Here is a 15,796-nt window from a genome sequence, read left to right on the forward strand (position 1 = left end):
TATATAAATATTTATATATATTACCGCTTAAATGAAGGAGCTAATCGATTTACAGATTGGAATATATCACAAACACGTAAACAGATATGGCTATTTACAAGCAATTGTTATTAAAGAAACATCAAGTGTGTTTGGGGGCAGATAGATTACTAAACAAAAATGTAATATATATGTTCATGTGGATGTATATATTACAACTAGAGAAATAATGTTATGTTGGACTTTGATCAAAATCTGCTCAGCAGTCTCTACACAGCTGTCCGTACACTTTAAGCTTTTCTACAGGGTATTTCAAGTGTCGCATTTTATGACGGCGAGCTTGGCTCCTATTTAACTGCCTCGAAAAGGGCGCACATATGTACATATATGTATGTATGCGTTGTTGTTATTACTCTCTTTCCTTGTAATTGTTGCTGTTGTTTCTCATTTCACTTTCGAGAGTGAGTGTGTGTGTGTGAGTGTGTGTGTGTGTGTGTGCACAGCATCTGTAATTATAATTGGCGGCCGTTTCTTAGTTGTTTATGTGCAATTAAGCAAAAGCCGCGCATTTAAATCAATTAAATGTGTGTTACTCAATCAGCGGCGCTGAGGTTCAATCAACTTTTCGGGAGCCACCAAGTAGCTAACCGGTTCACACACACATGCACATACACATCTGTATATATGTATGTACATGTGTGTGTATATGTATAATATGTGAAAAGTCTGCCGCCTACCTTTACACATTCTCCACACACACGCACACACACACGCACATGCACACGCACATGCACACACACACACACTCGCACACACATACAAAGACACCTAGAGAGCCGCTCTGATGCCAACTTTTTCGGCAATCGCAATTACGAGTAAAGTTTGTAAGCGGCTTTTGTAGTTTTTCTTTTTCTTTTCTTTTATTTTATTTTTATTTTTATTTTTATTTTTATTTTACAATTTTCCTCTTTATAAGTTTTGACTGTTGTTTTTGTTTTGTTTGTGGCTGTAACTATTGCTGTAACACTAAGTGCACTTTATGGGACGCCATTTAAATGACGACATGCCAAAGAAAGTTATTTACCTGTTGTTGGTGTCTAAAGTTTTTACATGTTCATTCAACAGTTGTAGCAATACGTAATAAAGTTAGAAAACAAAAACTATGTATGTATATATATGTATATGTGTGTATCTGTATATATGTATAGAGTTTTCTATTCGTGAAGGCTTTATCATTGCTAAATCTCGTACAGGCCGTTTGTCATGACTAAACCGTGACAATTAGTTTTTATGTGATAGGGGCAGACCATTTAGTTCTATCAAAATTTTTGCTATTCGAAATAGATTGCTGTTTTTTTTTTTTTTTTTTTTTTTTTTTTTGGTTAATCATGTGGTTGAGTTAAGTAAATCTCAACTGAATGTGCAAATATTTGTAGACGTTTCATAAATATTATTAGGTGTGATATAATAACAAATGGATGGCCACTACATGCTACAGCTAAGTGATGTGATTGTCCGAAAAAAATATTGATTGCCTCAGGTAGATAGATAAAACAACAACGATTTATGTCTGGGTTGTAAAACCAAATATCGGGATTTATATAATAATGTTCGTCATCAAATAAATCATAGCTCATCAAAACTAACAGAGCATAGATCATATCTAGCGATAGGCATTGATCGATAAAATATTGATAAGAAGTCTGAAAGATCATAGCAATATAAGCTTATAACTAAAGCTTTTAATAGATAAATCCACGATTAAAGCAAATTCTTGATGTCGATAAGCATGAATCAAAAATCTTGCGGGAGTACAAGAAAAAAATTAAAGTAATACAGGAACGGATTAAATTTTGATATGGATTAAATTGTAATGATAAAAATAATATTGCAATGATATCATATCAAAAGTATTCTAAAAACATTGATAGGCATGAAATATTTAATCTTAGATAAAGTTTAGCCGGATGCTCTAACTCTCTTTAGCCATAATAAATACAAATATTGTATACCAATACGAAAATAACGAGCAAAAGATAAATGACAGAAATGATGTTCTCGCGCAAGAGCAAAGATAAGAAGAGAGAGCGCGAGAGAAGCGGAATAAGTCATGATATTAATTATGGTCAATTGAATCGCTTAGTCGTGGAATTGTAGTTGAGCATTTTCTCCAATGCAACTTCTTAAGCTCAAGAAAGAAGAAGAAGCTGAAGCTGAAGCAGAAGCAGAAGCAGAAGCAAAAGCAAAAGCCATTTCAGCGAATTAGAGAAAGCTTCATTGAAACATTTCTTGAGCATTAAGTATCTCATTCAGTTACTCGAATCGATCAATACGACTGCACAGCCTCGGTGCGTTGCGTCGTTACCGTGTTAACTTCATTGATCGATTTATGATGTTTACGTTTGTTAGCGAAACTTGTTTAGTCATCGTTCGGCTAACAGCTTCATCTTGGCCTGGCTTGGCCTGGCCTGGCCGCTCTTGATGTCTGTGTAAATTCTTGCTGTCGTGCCAGCCGATGATTGTCCCATATGGCACCTGTAGCTGGAGACATTCGTTGCGGTCGACTCGAACCCGCTTTGGCTGCTCAACGGACAGGTACAGGTAGAGCAGGTGCCCATAGTTCATCTAGTCTAAAGGCAATTAAGTGCACTTTCATATGAACGCGAATGAATGAAACTAGACCAAAAGCTGATGAGCCGCTAAGTTAGCATTAAGCTAGTTCCCTTGCTCTATAGCTAGAGACGCGTTAGATCTAATGGAACATGAAATACTTTTCATATTTATCACATATCAGAAATTAACTGTGTTTTTCAACGAAATCAAGTTTTTTGAATAGCTCCAGCGAAAATTTTCTATTTTCTGCTTGATTCGTGCTGGTTCGTGTCACGGCAGAAAACACGATCTGTGCGCAACTTCGAGTCTCAACTCTGCTTAGCTTTACTTCTCTGGTACGATGGGAACTTGAGCCACCCAAAGCAGCCAACTTGAATGTTTTGTTGCCCTCTGATCGCAATTATGTCTAAACTTTCTTGTCCAACTGCAGTTGCTGTGATATTTATACGTATATACGTAAATATATATATATATATTTTTTTTTTATATACATTATATCTGTGGGCTTTATGTTTTTATTTGCTATTTGTCATTTGTTAGATTTTCACCGCTTGTGAAATATTTTCTAGTTCGTTTTGTTGGCATAGTTTAGTCTCTTTATGGGCGACCTCGTCGAGCGCGTCATTGTTTCATATGAAATAACAAATGCCGATGGCGATAAATGCTTTCGTCTAGTCTCGCTGACTAAGCTAACTGTACAACACCCACATCGGGAGTCCCACAACAACCGAGACCCACCCACCCAACTTCCACTCAGACATGATAACGCTAGAGCTCTACGTGTTGGACGAGAAAGTACATGAGAAGCTTGTATAATTTAAATAACTTTGACAATTATCCGTTATTTGCGTGTTATGCAGCTCATGATGTTTACATAAGTAGAGTCTACGAGGAAAATATACGAAATGATCTTATGTATTGTTAGTTATTGATTTGTAAATAGGAGAGAAATATTTCGTAACTTTAGAACTTTTCGATATTATTCTTTGAAGCGAACTCGATCTATGGGAGCTATGGGTCTGTTTTAGGTCTGCGGATCAGTTTCGGAATACGAAACACAAATTTTATGTGGCTCTCTTAGGCATTGTGAATCAGAATGGAAGCTTATTTATATTTCGAGATACGCAAATCTTATCTAACATATCCCAATTGAATATTAACTGTTGCTAAGTATAGAAACTTGTCGGAGCTCTGATAGATACACTAAGAAATTTCAAGTCTTTTCTCACTTAAGCACTTTTCTACGCATTTATTATTTATCGATAGTAAGCAAGTGGGAAAAATTATCGACGATTTGAAATTGAATTGATCTGTGTGGAATGTTCAATTGTAGGAATCTGGGAGTATCTGGAAGTATGGGTATTTGGGAAACAGAGACATGAAAGAAAGTTCTACTACAAAAATTTAAATACTGTTCACGATATGCAAATCTTATCTAGTATAGGAATTTGTCGCAGCTCTGTCATATATCACCTACATATACAAAGATATTTCGACTCTAACTGTTCTCGCTACCTTAATCACCTGTATATCTATTCTTATGCATCTCTCTGGCTGTGGTCGAGCCGCTGCGTCTGCTATAACTCACATTGGAAAGTGTTGACATTAATCACCTTGGCAAATGGTGAATTCACTTGCCATTGATTTATATTTTATTGCCTCTCCGTGTGGCGTGTCTTTTCGATAAGCGAGCGAGAATGATTAAATAAATAATAAAAAAAAAGAAAAGAAAAAATAGTTAATAAAAAACAAATTGTCTTGCCGAGTGTTTGGCCAGAGCTACGCTGATAACAAGACAATAGAGTGCGTCAATCTGAGGGACTCCTTGGTTCGTTATCGATTTCAGTGAAAGCGAAAAAAGTTATCGATAAAGTCGTTGCAGGCCTTTACAACTTGTGATTAGCTGATCAAACACTTCAGCTACCTGTGCTCAGCTGTTGATCGTGATCAGACATATACATGTATGTATGTATGTATGTATGTATCCTAGGGCGTGACCACGCCTTAGCAGCATGTCATGGCAGCATGCCTATGTTTCAAGTTTAGATAACAGAACGCTCTAGCAATTGCCTGCTAATAACTTGTGTACATATTTTTCCCAACACGTTAATCGAATGCAAATCAGCCGAACACCTCTCTGTGGTGCTCTGCGAGTGGTTGGTCACACTGTGATCATCGCTGTGTCTGGGCGGAGAGCTGCGCCAAGCCGTGCTCAAGTGGCCCGCAGCTGTTCCTTTCACTTGGCCGCTCACATGGCAAGTATATGGCCTATACGAGGGCTGTTCCAGCAGAGGACTTAAAATAAAGAAGAATTTTTACAAAACATATGAGAATTTTTCTTGTGTATAGTCTTCATTATGTAAGTTAGCATGGGCTAAATGGAAAACCTGAAAATAGAGAAGAGCCTGTCTATAGAGCAGTATGAATGCCTTCCAAACAGAAAAGAAATATTTTCTATACAAAACTTGAGACGTCTTAATGAAATATAGCTCCACTATTAATTTGAAAACATTTAAATAAATGTCTTCAAATTATTCGTGGAAATACATTTCGTAGCCATAGAACTAGATAAATGGTCTATAACAAAAGCTTCAACTAGATAAATGTTCTCTAACAAAAGCTAACTGATTCAAGGATTATTGAAAATTGACAGACCCATTTCTTATTGGAAACTAATTGGAATATATCGTATATTTTACTCTATAGATCATTTTGCATATGAAACATCATTAATACGTTTTAAAGCGCCTTAATGTGTGTTTCTTTCTTTGTGATTATTGTATTGTTGTTAATGATAATGATGGATGGTTTAAGGGAGATGAATAACCAATGCTAAAACGATCTTTAATGGCTGGCTTTGCGGTTAAGTTTCTTGGTAATCTTAGTATGTGAGTGCACCTCGTGTACTCACACGAACAGAGTCAGACACTCACACTCAGGCTCACACTCACACTCACAGTCACACTCGCCGCTCGATTTGCACCCATGATTGTAGCTAACTATAGCGTTATTTGAATCAACAAACAGCGAAATGCGCTCGTTGCATACCTTTTGCTACACTTCATTATGTATATTACTATCTCTCTCTCTCTCTCTCTCTCTCTCTCTCTCTCTCTCTCTCGTTCACTCTATGTGTACTTCTCCTGCCCCCCTTTTGCATAATGACAACATATAATTTGGCCTTTCTTTTTGCTTGCTTGCATATTTCTTGGCCGCCGACGATTTTGTTGTTATTGTTGTTGCTGTTGTAGATTTCTTCTTCTTAAAGAGCTTGGACGTCGCCGTCGTCGTCGCTGTCGTCGTGGGTTGTTAAGTCTGATTGCAAATTATTATGGATAGAGCGTCGGAACGGACCACCAGATGAATCGAATCGGCCGCGTACTCCGCTCCAAAGGGTGTGGGCGTGGCTGCCTCCACTCGCAGAGTCGGTTGCATGCCGCCTGCAGTTTTTCCTCAACTTCTTTGTAAACAGATTTTTTTTTAAATTTATTATTTCGTTTTTTTTTTCCTCTTTTTACCATTTTCGTATCACAAAAGTTTTCATGGCATTTTATGCTAATTTACGATGTTTTTTTTTTTTTCTTCTGGCTTTTGCGCTTGCCGTTTTTTAATTAATTTTTGGACTCCGCCCAAAACGGGAGAGACGCAAGCGAACGCGTTGCCTTCACTGAGTCCATTGTCAGTTCATTATGATAATAAACGATTCCATATATTTGCAGTTCACTGTAGTAGTAGTCGTTGTTGTTGTTGTTGTTGTAATTGTGCAGTTTCTATGCATAAAGCGTAGTTAGAGATTTTTTTTTTTTTTTCAATTAGCATTTTCCATGTGTGTGCAAGAAATTGTAAAAGGATATGATGGTCAGCGAAAGCCTTATTCTCTTGTTATGAAATTGAAAATATGAATACTCAATGAACTCGAAACACATGAGTGCAGCAGCAAATGGATTGAAAATCTTATAATAGATTAAGCTCACAGTTTGAATTGCTGGATTTATTTTTAAACTAGTGCAGTTAATAGACGAATGTCGTTTGTTAAATTACAAATTATGAATTTATACACATACATATAAGTTTGTATATACATGTGTGTATAACTAGATTTATATTTATTTATGCTGACTGTTGCTAAGTGAACTTTTTTGAAAAAGTTTTCTTTTGGTATGACATCAAAATGAATGCAATTCATGCTTGAAAAATAGAAAGATGAAAGATTATTGTCGACATTACAAGCTCGTACAATATACATATATATATATATATATGTAAATACATTCATATATATTCGACTACCTTCAATATTGTTTGCATTAATATTCTGCTGCTTAAGGCCATCTCGCTCTATATATGCTGAATTTTCAATTTAGTTTTAGCTTGATATACAAAATTTTATTAGATTTTTATATTATGTTTTATATATAAATAGTTTATATATATTTATATGTATTTTATATATATCTTTTCTGCATATATTTGATATATTTTTGCTTTATATATATATTTTATATAATCAATTTTTAATTATAAAACCCCAAGAACGTCAATTGCAAGCAAGTAAAATAAATCATTTCATTTCCATTTGGCTTTGATATTCTACGTAACGTGACAGCTGATAACATGCGTCACGTAACGCACGTGTGTCATCTTACTCACTACACGTTATACCCTTTTTCAGCTATTAGCTCCCATTGGCTGGACGAAGTTCTGTTCCGAAATCATTTATCTTCGATCCGAAACTAGTTCAGCTCTGACTCAGATCATTTTCGCTAATTGTTACAGTTGTTTATTAGCGTATTTAAGTGCCGAGTCGAGCCGTTTGCTTTCTCGCTTTATTAGCTCTACGCAAAAAAAAAAAAAGTCGAATAAACCTTTTGCATGTGTGTACACAGTTGTACGCTTCTATACGTGTATGTGTGTGTGTGTGTGTGTGCTACCTTAATTGGCAATGCTTTTTCTGCTCTTTTTTTTACATTTTCATTACTTGCTGTTTACATCGAAAATTTCTAGTAAGCAAATAAATCGCTGGTGCCACGCCCCGCCTCGCCCCGCCCCCATGCCCAGCTACAGAAGCTGTGAGCTTTCTGCCTGAGTGCGTTTGCAGTGCTACCAAATGGGTGTCCATTGTTGTTGTTGTCGTTGTTGGTGTTGTTGTTGTTGTTTCTGCTGGTGGTGTTTTTGTTTTAGTAGCACAGGTAGAGCTATTGCCGTGCGTCAGTCAACGTCACCTTTACTACAGGTGTGTCTGAGCAAGTGCATAATCAATGTGAATTTCTGTGCGAATTGAGCTCAACTAGTTTGCCCAGCCTCGGCTGCCATTGTCAGTTAATTTCTATATGTATATGTGTGTGTGTGTGTATATATCTTGACATGCTATAATAAAATACATTTATATATATGTATATATTTATATGCATATAGAAATATCTTTCTCGCATTTTTTATTTTAATGCAAAATGCATGTGAGACGACAAATGCATTCATAGAAAAAATTACAACGCTGGGAAAAGCGACCAACAAAAGGCAACAAAAACACAGGCTGAGAGAAAAGCAAGACAAAAGTCTGAAATATATCCTGTTAGTTGACAAGCAATTGCAGCTGATGTTTGTAAGATACCCTGTAATGGAAGTAACCGAAGCTTTCGATTTGTTTAGTTTCAAAAAATGGCATATTAATTTTGGTTCAGTGAAACGCAAAGAAATGCGAGAATTACGTCTTCTGTTTCAATGTAACTCAATCAACAAATAGGAAATTCCTTTGTTCAATAAATTGGCTTGAATTCGTGTTGGAAACCTTAGACATTTTGCCTGGGCAAACATTTGGTCGTAAGTGAATGAAATCAAAAACGGAAATTTCTTGCTATCAGTGCTTGTGTGATTTCTCAGATTTCATTGTTTACTGGCGAAGAATTTCTGTGTGTTCGACTCTCCGATAAAAAGGCGAAAGGCGAATGGCAGCTACTGCATTTGATAAGCCGAACGATTGCGTACGATAAGGCAGCAGCAGTAGCAGCAACAGCAGCGGCTGTTGTTGCCACATTTGCAATTGCATCAGCGATAAGAACGGTAGCGCGAGCGCGTGTGGCTAATGTGATAGAAATCAAAATAAAATAACATATAATATATATATATATATATACACATATATCTTTAGAGTTTTGAAACGGTGCAATGTGCCTCAACGTGCTACGAGTCGAGCTAAATGGCATTGCCACAAGTGAAGAACGAGCTGCGAGTGCGATCTGTGACTTTTAGCCAAAATGCTAACTGTAATGTGTAATGTAACTAAATGTAATTAACAACGAAACAACATAAACAATAATTCAATAAAAAGTGTGCTACAACAACAACAACAACAACAACTCTAGAAAATACCAAAGATCAAAGATCAAAGATCCAGCATTGGAATGTTCGACGTGCCGCCCAAGTGTCCAGCGCTGGCTAACAAATTGAGCGGGCTCTTTGGCTGGCGCCACACCTACAAGGTGGCTGCCAAGCATGAGGGCATACCACATGGCAACCTGCACAAGTCCTACTCCCTGACGCTGCCCAAGCGGCCGCCGTCGCCCAGCTACGCTTGTGTCAAGGTAACTCTCTCTCTCTCACTCTCACTCTCACTCCTTCACTCTCCACCGCTCTCACTCGCGCTGTCCCCAACTAATTAATATGTGAGCAAAGACTTGAAGCTTAATAATGTTGACAGACACGCCCACTTAACGAAACGCCCACACACACACACACAAATATATGCAAATATTTTATGATAGCTGATAGCCATTGTTTGCCCATCGACGCATCATTTCCATTGACAAATGGCCATAATGAAACAATCAATGGGCTATGAAGAGGGTCAACAAACACAAAAATGAAACAAAGCAAGAAAATAAAATCAACAGGCAAATGCACAGTGGTCCAAATATGTTAAATAAAAAACCAATTTTAAATAATAAAATAATATTAAATATCAATTTGAAGTCATTTTTAATCTTGAACAATACGAAATTATTTGTCAAGCTGTTTGTATATGTGGAACTAATTGTTATTGTTAGGCTTAACCTAATATTCCATAAAAACTTATATAAATCTAGAACTTGTATGTATTTATTTTTAAATTTACTAATTGTTATTGTTTATTCAAATTTATATATTTGGTTTCAATGTGTTATTTTTTGTTTAGTTTATTTATTTTTATTTTTTTTTAGATTTGTTATGTTTATCCTTATTAATCTTTATGTATTAAATGAATATTATTTATTTTATTATTTTTAAATTAATTTTTTGTTTTATGTTTATTTATAAAAAAAAAAATTATTTGATATATAAACATATAATATTTGTTAATATTTTATAATACTATGTTTATTCATATGTTTATACTTAGTTTTATACATTATTTTTATTTTTATTTATTTTTTTTTTATAAATTTTTTCTTTTTATAATATATTCATATTTTTAAAGTTAAATTATAATATCTAAAAAAAGTTCAATCTAAATTATTTAGGCTTGGTGTGCGGCTAACATAGAGAACTGCTTGATGAACAAATTAACTAATTTTTTGCTTCACGTATTTATTTATTTCCTCATGGTTTGCTTTAATAAATAGTGAATTAAATATTAATTTAGTTTATGAATTAGTTCAATCACATTTTAAATACAAAATTCTTACGTGCGTGTTTAATATAAATGCATAACTGATCGATCCTTGTGCTTTTTTGCCCAGTTATTCACTTGTTTTGCCACACTGTGCGCTTGCCGTAGCCAAAGACAAACAACAACAAAATATCAAAACAGTAACAAAATCAATTTGTTGTGCCTTTTACTCTCGCTGTTTTGAAAATCGATAGAATTCACGCTCTTTGACCCATAAATCTAAGAAGTACAACAACATTGTTGAACGCGATTTGTTTTTTATCTTTTTCTGTTTACTTTTTTTTTCCCCTTATTTTTGCGGCAAATGAAAAGAGCGAAAACTAGAAAACAACCTTCCAAATTGTTGCGTCAAGTTGACGTTCCAGTTCTCCAGTTCAGGGAGCGAAGCGCACGCTCTGCTGCTTCCATGACTGGTTTAATGGCGTGATGCAATTGTTGTTGTTGTTGTTGTTGCCATAGTTGCCGTTGCCATTGCTGTTGCTGTTGCTGTTGCTGGCCAGTTTTTCGGCATTTGGCATTTGGTGTGTGTGTTGTTTGGTATTCAATGGAATGCCAAGCAACAATGACGCCAACTTGGAATTGGCTTTTAGAGCTTGGCCCGCTGCAATTTTCGTTTTGCTTTTTGGTAGGCTGGAGGTCGCCTCTATTCTTCGCAGTCTCTCTAAATGGCTTCCCAGGCAGCTTAAGCAGCGCCACACAGCCGCTGCCCGAGCCACCTGAGCCAGCTGAGCTGCGCCACTGAGACTCAACACATGGCCAATTGGGCAATTGTCTTTTGTGGCCCGGAAGCGCAAGCGCATGCTGCACTATCCCAGGCTCGTCTTCGGCTCCAAATGGCTGCGATTGTCTCTTACCTTGTGGCTGGCTGGCTAAACTTCCGCGCCGCCGCCAGTTAGGAGAACCGTTTGTATTTCTGCGAACTGGAGTCATTATGCAAATCGTTCAAATGCTTTCAAGAACAGAAGAATAGCATATATAATTAATAATAAATAATAACAATATTGAGTGGCAAAACAGTTTACGGCGCTAGTCTAGCCCCTGCTGAGCTTTACTGAGAACTAGCTCAGTTCAATGAAGAAAATGAACTATTTAAAAATTATATATATTATTGCTAGGATTCCATAAATTAGTTATAATAATGGTACATTTGATATAAGCGTTGAATAAACAATATGAACTAGTTTACTCAATAACAAGTAAACAATATCTGGAACTGGTTCATTGCTTCTAACTTGAAGAGATTAATATAAACACCAAGTCCTTAACAGTTTTTTGCATTCGATTAAATAAAAATATGGAACCAGTTAAAAAAAAAACTGGAACTAGCTCATTTGTTCATGGCTTACAAAAATGGACTCAAGCATAATTCCAGAATTATTTTCTAATGAGCCAATCTGTATAACTAGTTCAAATAACTAAGAAATCTGAAAATGATTTGTAAAGTTTATTCAAATATTTGTCAGCTATTCAAAAAGTTCAAAAAGCGCTTTGAACTTGTTCCAGCTGTTAATTTGTTGCTCACATTAACATTTCCATTAATATGCCGTTTGATTTGCTCTTATGCTTGCAGGAAGCGGACTCCTGGGTAGCCGTACACCATTTGCAGACACAATCGGGCATATTGGATCCCGATGACTGTGTGCGCGATGTGGCCGATGATCGGGAACAGATACTGGCCCACTTCGAGGATTCGGGGCCCGATCCGGGCGTACCGCAGGGCGGAGGCGATGGCGCCTCGGGCAGCTCCTCAGTGGGCACCGGTTCGCCGGACATCTTTCGTGATCCCACAAACACAGAGGCGCCCACGCGCGATCTGTCCACGCCGCACATCGAGGTGACCAGCACCACGTCCGGCCCGTTGGCTGGCCTGGGCGTCGGCCTGATGGTGCGACGCAGCAGTGATCCCAATTTGCTAGCTTCGCTCAAGGCGGAGGGCAGCAACAAGCGTTGGTCGGCAGCGGCGCCGCACTATGCGGGCGGAGATTCACCGGAACGCCTAATGCTGGACAAGGCCGGCGGCCAGCTGTCGCCACAGTGGGAGGAGGAGGACGACACAGCCGCTCAGCTGAAGGAGCAATTGCTGCAGCAGCAGCAACTTCCACACGCTGGCGCAGCGGGTGCTCATCAGCCATTCGCTCGTTCCGGCCGCCTGTCCATGCAGTTCCTGGGCGATGGCAATGGCTACAAGTGGATGGAGGCCGCCGAGAAGCTGCAGCAGCAGCCGCAGCCGTTGCCCACGTCGCTCCCAAATAGCGCCTATTCCAGCAAATCGCTGCCGCGCGAGAGCAAGCGCAAGGAGCCGCTGGGTCAGGCCTACGAGTCCATACGCGAAAAGGATGGCGAGATGCTGCTCATTATCAATGAGTACGGCAGTCCGCTGGGCCTGACGGCCATGCCGGACAAGGAGCACGGCGGCGGACTGCTCGTGCAGCACGTGGAGCCCGGCAGCCGGGCCGAGCGTGGCCGTTTGCGTCGTGATGATCGCATCCTCGAAATCAATGGCATCAAACTGATTGGCCTGAGCGAGTCCCAGGTGCAGGAGCAGCTGCGCCGTGCCCTCGAGTCCTCCGAGCTGCGCGTGCGCGTGCTGCGCGGCGACCAGCATCGACGCCAGCAGCAGCGGCGCGACTCCAAGGTGGCCGAGATGGTGGAGGTGGCCACCGTGTCACCCACACGCAAACCGCATGCCGCTCCGGTGGGCACCTCGCTGCAGGTGGCCAACACCCGCAAGCTGGGCCGCAAGATCGAGATACTGCTGAAGAAGGGCCCGAACGGCCTGGGCTTCTCGGTGACCACGCGCGACAACCCAGCGGGCGGGCATTGCCCCATCTATATTAAGAACATCTTGCCGCGCGGCGCAGCCATCGAGGATGGCCGGCTGAAGCCCGGCGATCGCCTGCTCGAGGTCGATGGCACGCCCATGACCGGCAAGACCCAGACGGATGTGGTCTCCATTCTGCGTGGCATGCCCGCCGGCGCCACAGTTCGCATTGTCGTCTCCAGGCAGCAGGAGCTGGCCGAGATGCCCGTTGGCGTAAGTTGAATTGAATTGGTTTCGCTCACTTTCGAATCGTATTTAATTGCAATCACTTTCTTTTACAGCCCCCGGAAGCAGCGGAGAGGGCAGTGCCAGCTGCGCCAGTTCCAGTTTCAGCTCCGATTCCGGTGCAAAAGTCGAGCAGCGCTCGTTCGCTCTTCCAGCAACAGCAGCTGCAGCAGCAGGCGCAGCTCAATGAATCTCAGCACTTTATTGATGCGGGCAGCGAGTCGGCGGCTTCCAATGTAAGTGTCGCACGGAACTAGTTCCAGCATAATAGATTGCTTCAACTTGTGTAGATGATCAATGAACTAGAGTCAGATGGAAGTAGAGTGAATTCATTTAAATAGATCTCTTTTTGAATGAGAAGTAGATTAGGAACTAATTCGTTAGTTGCATGGAACTAGTTCCTTTGGATAGAATTTTTATTAGTATACGAGTTATATGTATTCCAATATAAATATGTGGAAATTGCAGATATTTTGTTGGGCATGACTTATTCAAAAGAACTAGTTCATTTTAGAACAAAAACATGACTTCATTTATATCCCTATCTCCTAGATCCATCAGCATCATTTGAACTAGTTCAATTGTAATGATAATTATCAATTATTGATCTCATTCTCTCTCTCTCTCTCGCTCTCTCTCTCTCTCTCTCTCTCTCTCTCTCTCTCTCTCTCTCGCCATTGCATCCACAGGACAGCCTGCCGCCGAGCAGCAGTAGCTGGCATTCGCGGGAGGAGCTGACACTCCACATACCCGTGCACGACACCGAGAAGGCTGGCCTGGGGGTCAGCGTGAAGGGCAAGACGAGCTCGAACTTGAACGCGTCCACGCCCAACAGCAACAGCAACATGAAACACGACGGCGATCTGGGCATCTTTGTGAAGAACGTGATCCATGGCGGGGCCGCATCGCGCGACGGCCGCCTGCGCATGAACGATCAGCTGCTGAGTGTGAATGGCGTCTCGCTGCGCGGCCAAAACAATGCCGAGGCCATGGAGACGCTGCGCCGTGCCATGGTCAACAAACCGGGCAAGCATCCGGGCACAATTACCCTGCTAGTCGGACGCAAAATCTTGCGCTCGGCCAGCTCCAGTGACATATTGGAGCACAGTCAAAGCCATAGCAACAGCAACAGCAACAGCAACAGCAACAGCAACAGCAATAGCAATAGCAACAGCAGCGGCACCAACAGCAACAGCAACAACAACAACAACAACAACAGCAGCTCCAATGCCAGTGACAACTCAGGCGCCACGGTCATCTATCTGAGTCCAGAGAAACGCGAGCCGCGCGGCTGTGGCAACGGACCTGGCAGCGATATGAATAGGTGCGTTCCGATTGAAATTATTTTACTCACTCGCTCACTCCCTCTCTCTCTCTCTCTCTCACTCTCTCCACAGATGGAGCAATCCCGTTTTGGATCGTCTAACCGGTGGCATTTGCTCCGCGAATTCAACACAGCCAACACAGCAGCAACAACAACAACAGCAGCAGCATCAGCAGCAGCAGCAATCGCAGTCGCAGTCGCAGCAGCGTCGCTTGCCGCCCACGCCCCTGGGCGGCAACAGCGGCGCCTTGCGCAACGAAAGCTACTACATGGCCACCAATGACAACTGGTCGCCGGCGCCGCTGCAGCTGCTCAATGGGCATGGCAACACGGCGCTGCTCATTGAGGACGATGCGGAGCCCATGTCACCGTAAGTTGTCAGCCCGCCCTACCTCTCCTTCACTCTCTCTCTCAACTCTTGGATTTCGTTTATTTGCAGCACGCTGCCGGTGCGCACACACGATGGCCAGCACTGCAACACGAGCAGCGCCAACACATCGCAGACGAGCGTCGGGATGGGACAGACGAGCGGCGTGGCAGCGCCGGCCGCGGCTGGTAATTTCGATGCCACGTATTCCTCGCAGCTGAGCCTGGAGACGAACAATTCCGGTGTGGAGCACTTTTCGCGCGATGCGCTCGGCAGACGCAGCATCTCCGAGAAGCATCACGCGGCGCTGGATGCACGCGAGACGGGCACCTATCAGCGCAACAAGAAGCTGCGTGAGGAACGGGAGCGGGAACGTCGCATTCAGCTAACCAAATCGGCTGTCTATGGGGGCTCCATTGAGTCGCTGACGGCGCGCATAGCCAGCGCCAATGCCCAAATGGCGGCAGCAGCGGCTGGGTATAAGCACGCCAAGACCAGCTCCCACATCGAGCAGCGGGAACAGCAGCAGCAGCTGCTGCTGGCCGCCGAGGCCGAGGCGCGCGACCAACTGGGCGATCTGGGACCATCGCTAGGCCTGAAGAAGTCGTCGTCGCTGGAGTCGCTGCAGACGATGGTGCAGGAGCTGCAAATGTCGGATGAGCCGCGCTCACATCATGCGCTGCGTGCGCCACGTGGACGCGGACGTGAGGATAGTCTGCGCGCCGCCGTTGTCAGCGAACCGGATGCAAACAGTGAGCAGCCGCAATTGCAGCTCTAAATCAGCCAGAATTGACTAACGCAATGTTCTCTCCCATTTGCTTT

At 41.6% G+C, this 15,796-nt stretch overlaps 1 protein-coding gene across 3 annotated transcripts in view; it reads left to right on the forward strand.

Annotated features, from left to right (window-relative positions):
* LOC6584117 (partitioning defective 3 homolog) overlaps window positions 1-15,796 on the forward strand; it is a 49,170-nt gene that overhangs the window by 29,555 nt on the left and 3,819 nt on the right. For 2 of the 3 annotated variants that reach the window (XM_015161663.3, XM_002009741.4), the window contains exons 2-7: window positions 8,741-9,173; window positions 11,808-13,271; window positions 13,340-13,519; window positions 13,973-14,607; window positions 14,681-14,977; window positions 15,047-15,726. In XM_015161663.3, coding sequence (XP_015017149.1) covers window positions 8,994-9,173; window positions 11,808-13,271; window positions 13,340-13,519; window positions 13,973-14,607; window positions 14,681-14,977; window positions 15,047-15,726 — 3,436 coding nt within the window. In that variant the 5' untranslated portion in view covers window positions 8,741-8,993. The remainder of the gene's footprint in view (window positions 1-8,740; window positions 9,174-11,807; window positions 13,272-13,339; window positions 13,520-13,972; window positions 14,608-14,680; window positions 14,978-15,046; window positions 15,727-15,796) is intronic. The other variant, XM_015161662.3, reaches the window with a different exon arrangement.

The sequence above is a fragment of the Drosophila mojavensis genome, unplaced genomic scaffold (genome assembly GCF_018153725.1).
Source record: "Drosophila mojavensis isolate 15081-1352.22 unplaced genomic scaffold, ASM1815372v1 contig_136, whole genome shotgun sequence".
Classification (NCBI taxonomy): Eukaryota; Metazoa; Arthropoda; class Insecta; order Diptera; family Drosophilidae; genus Drosophila; species Drosophila mojavensis.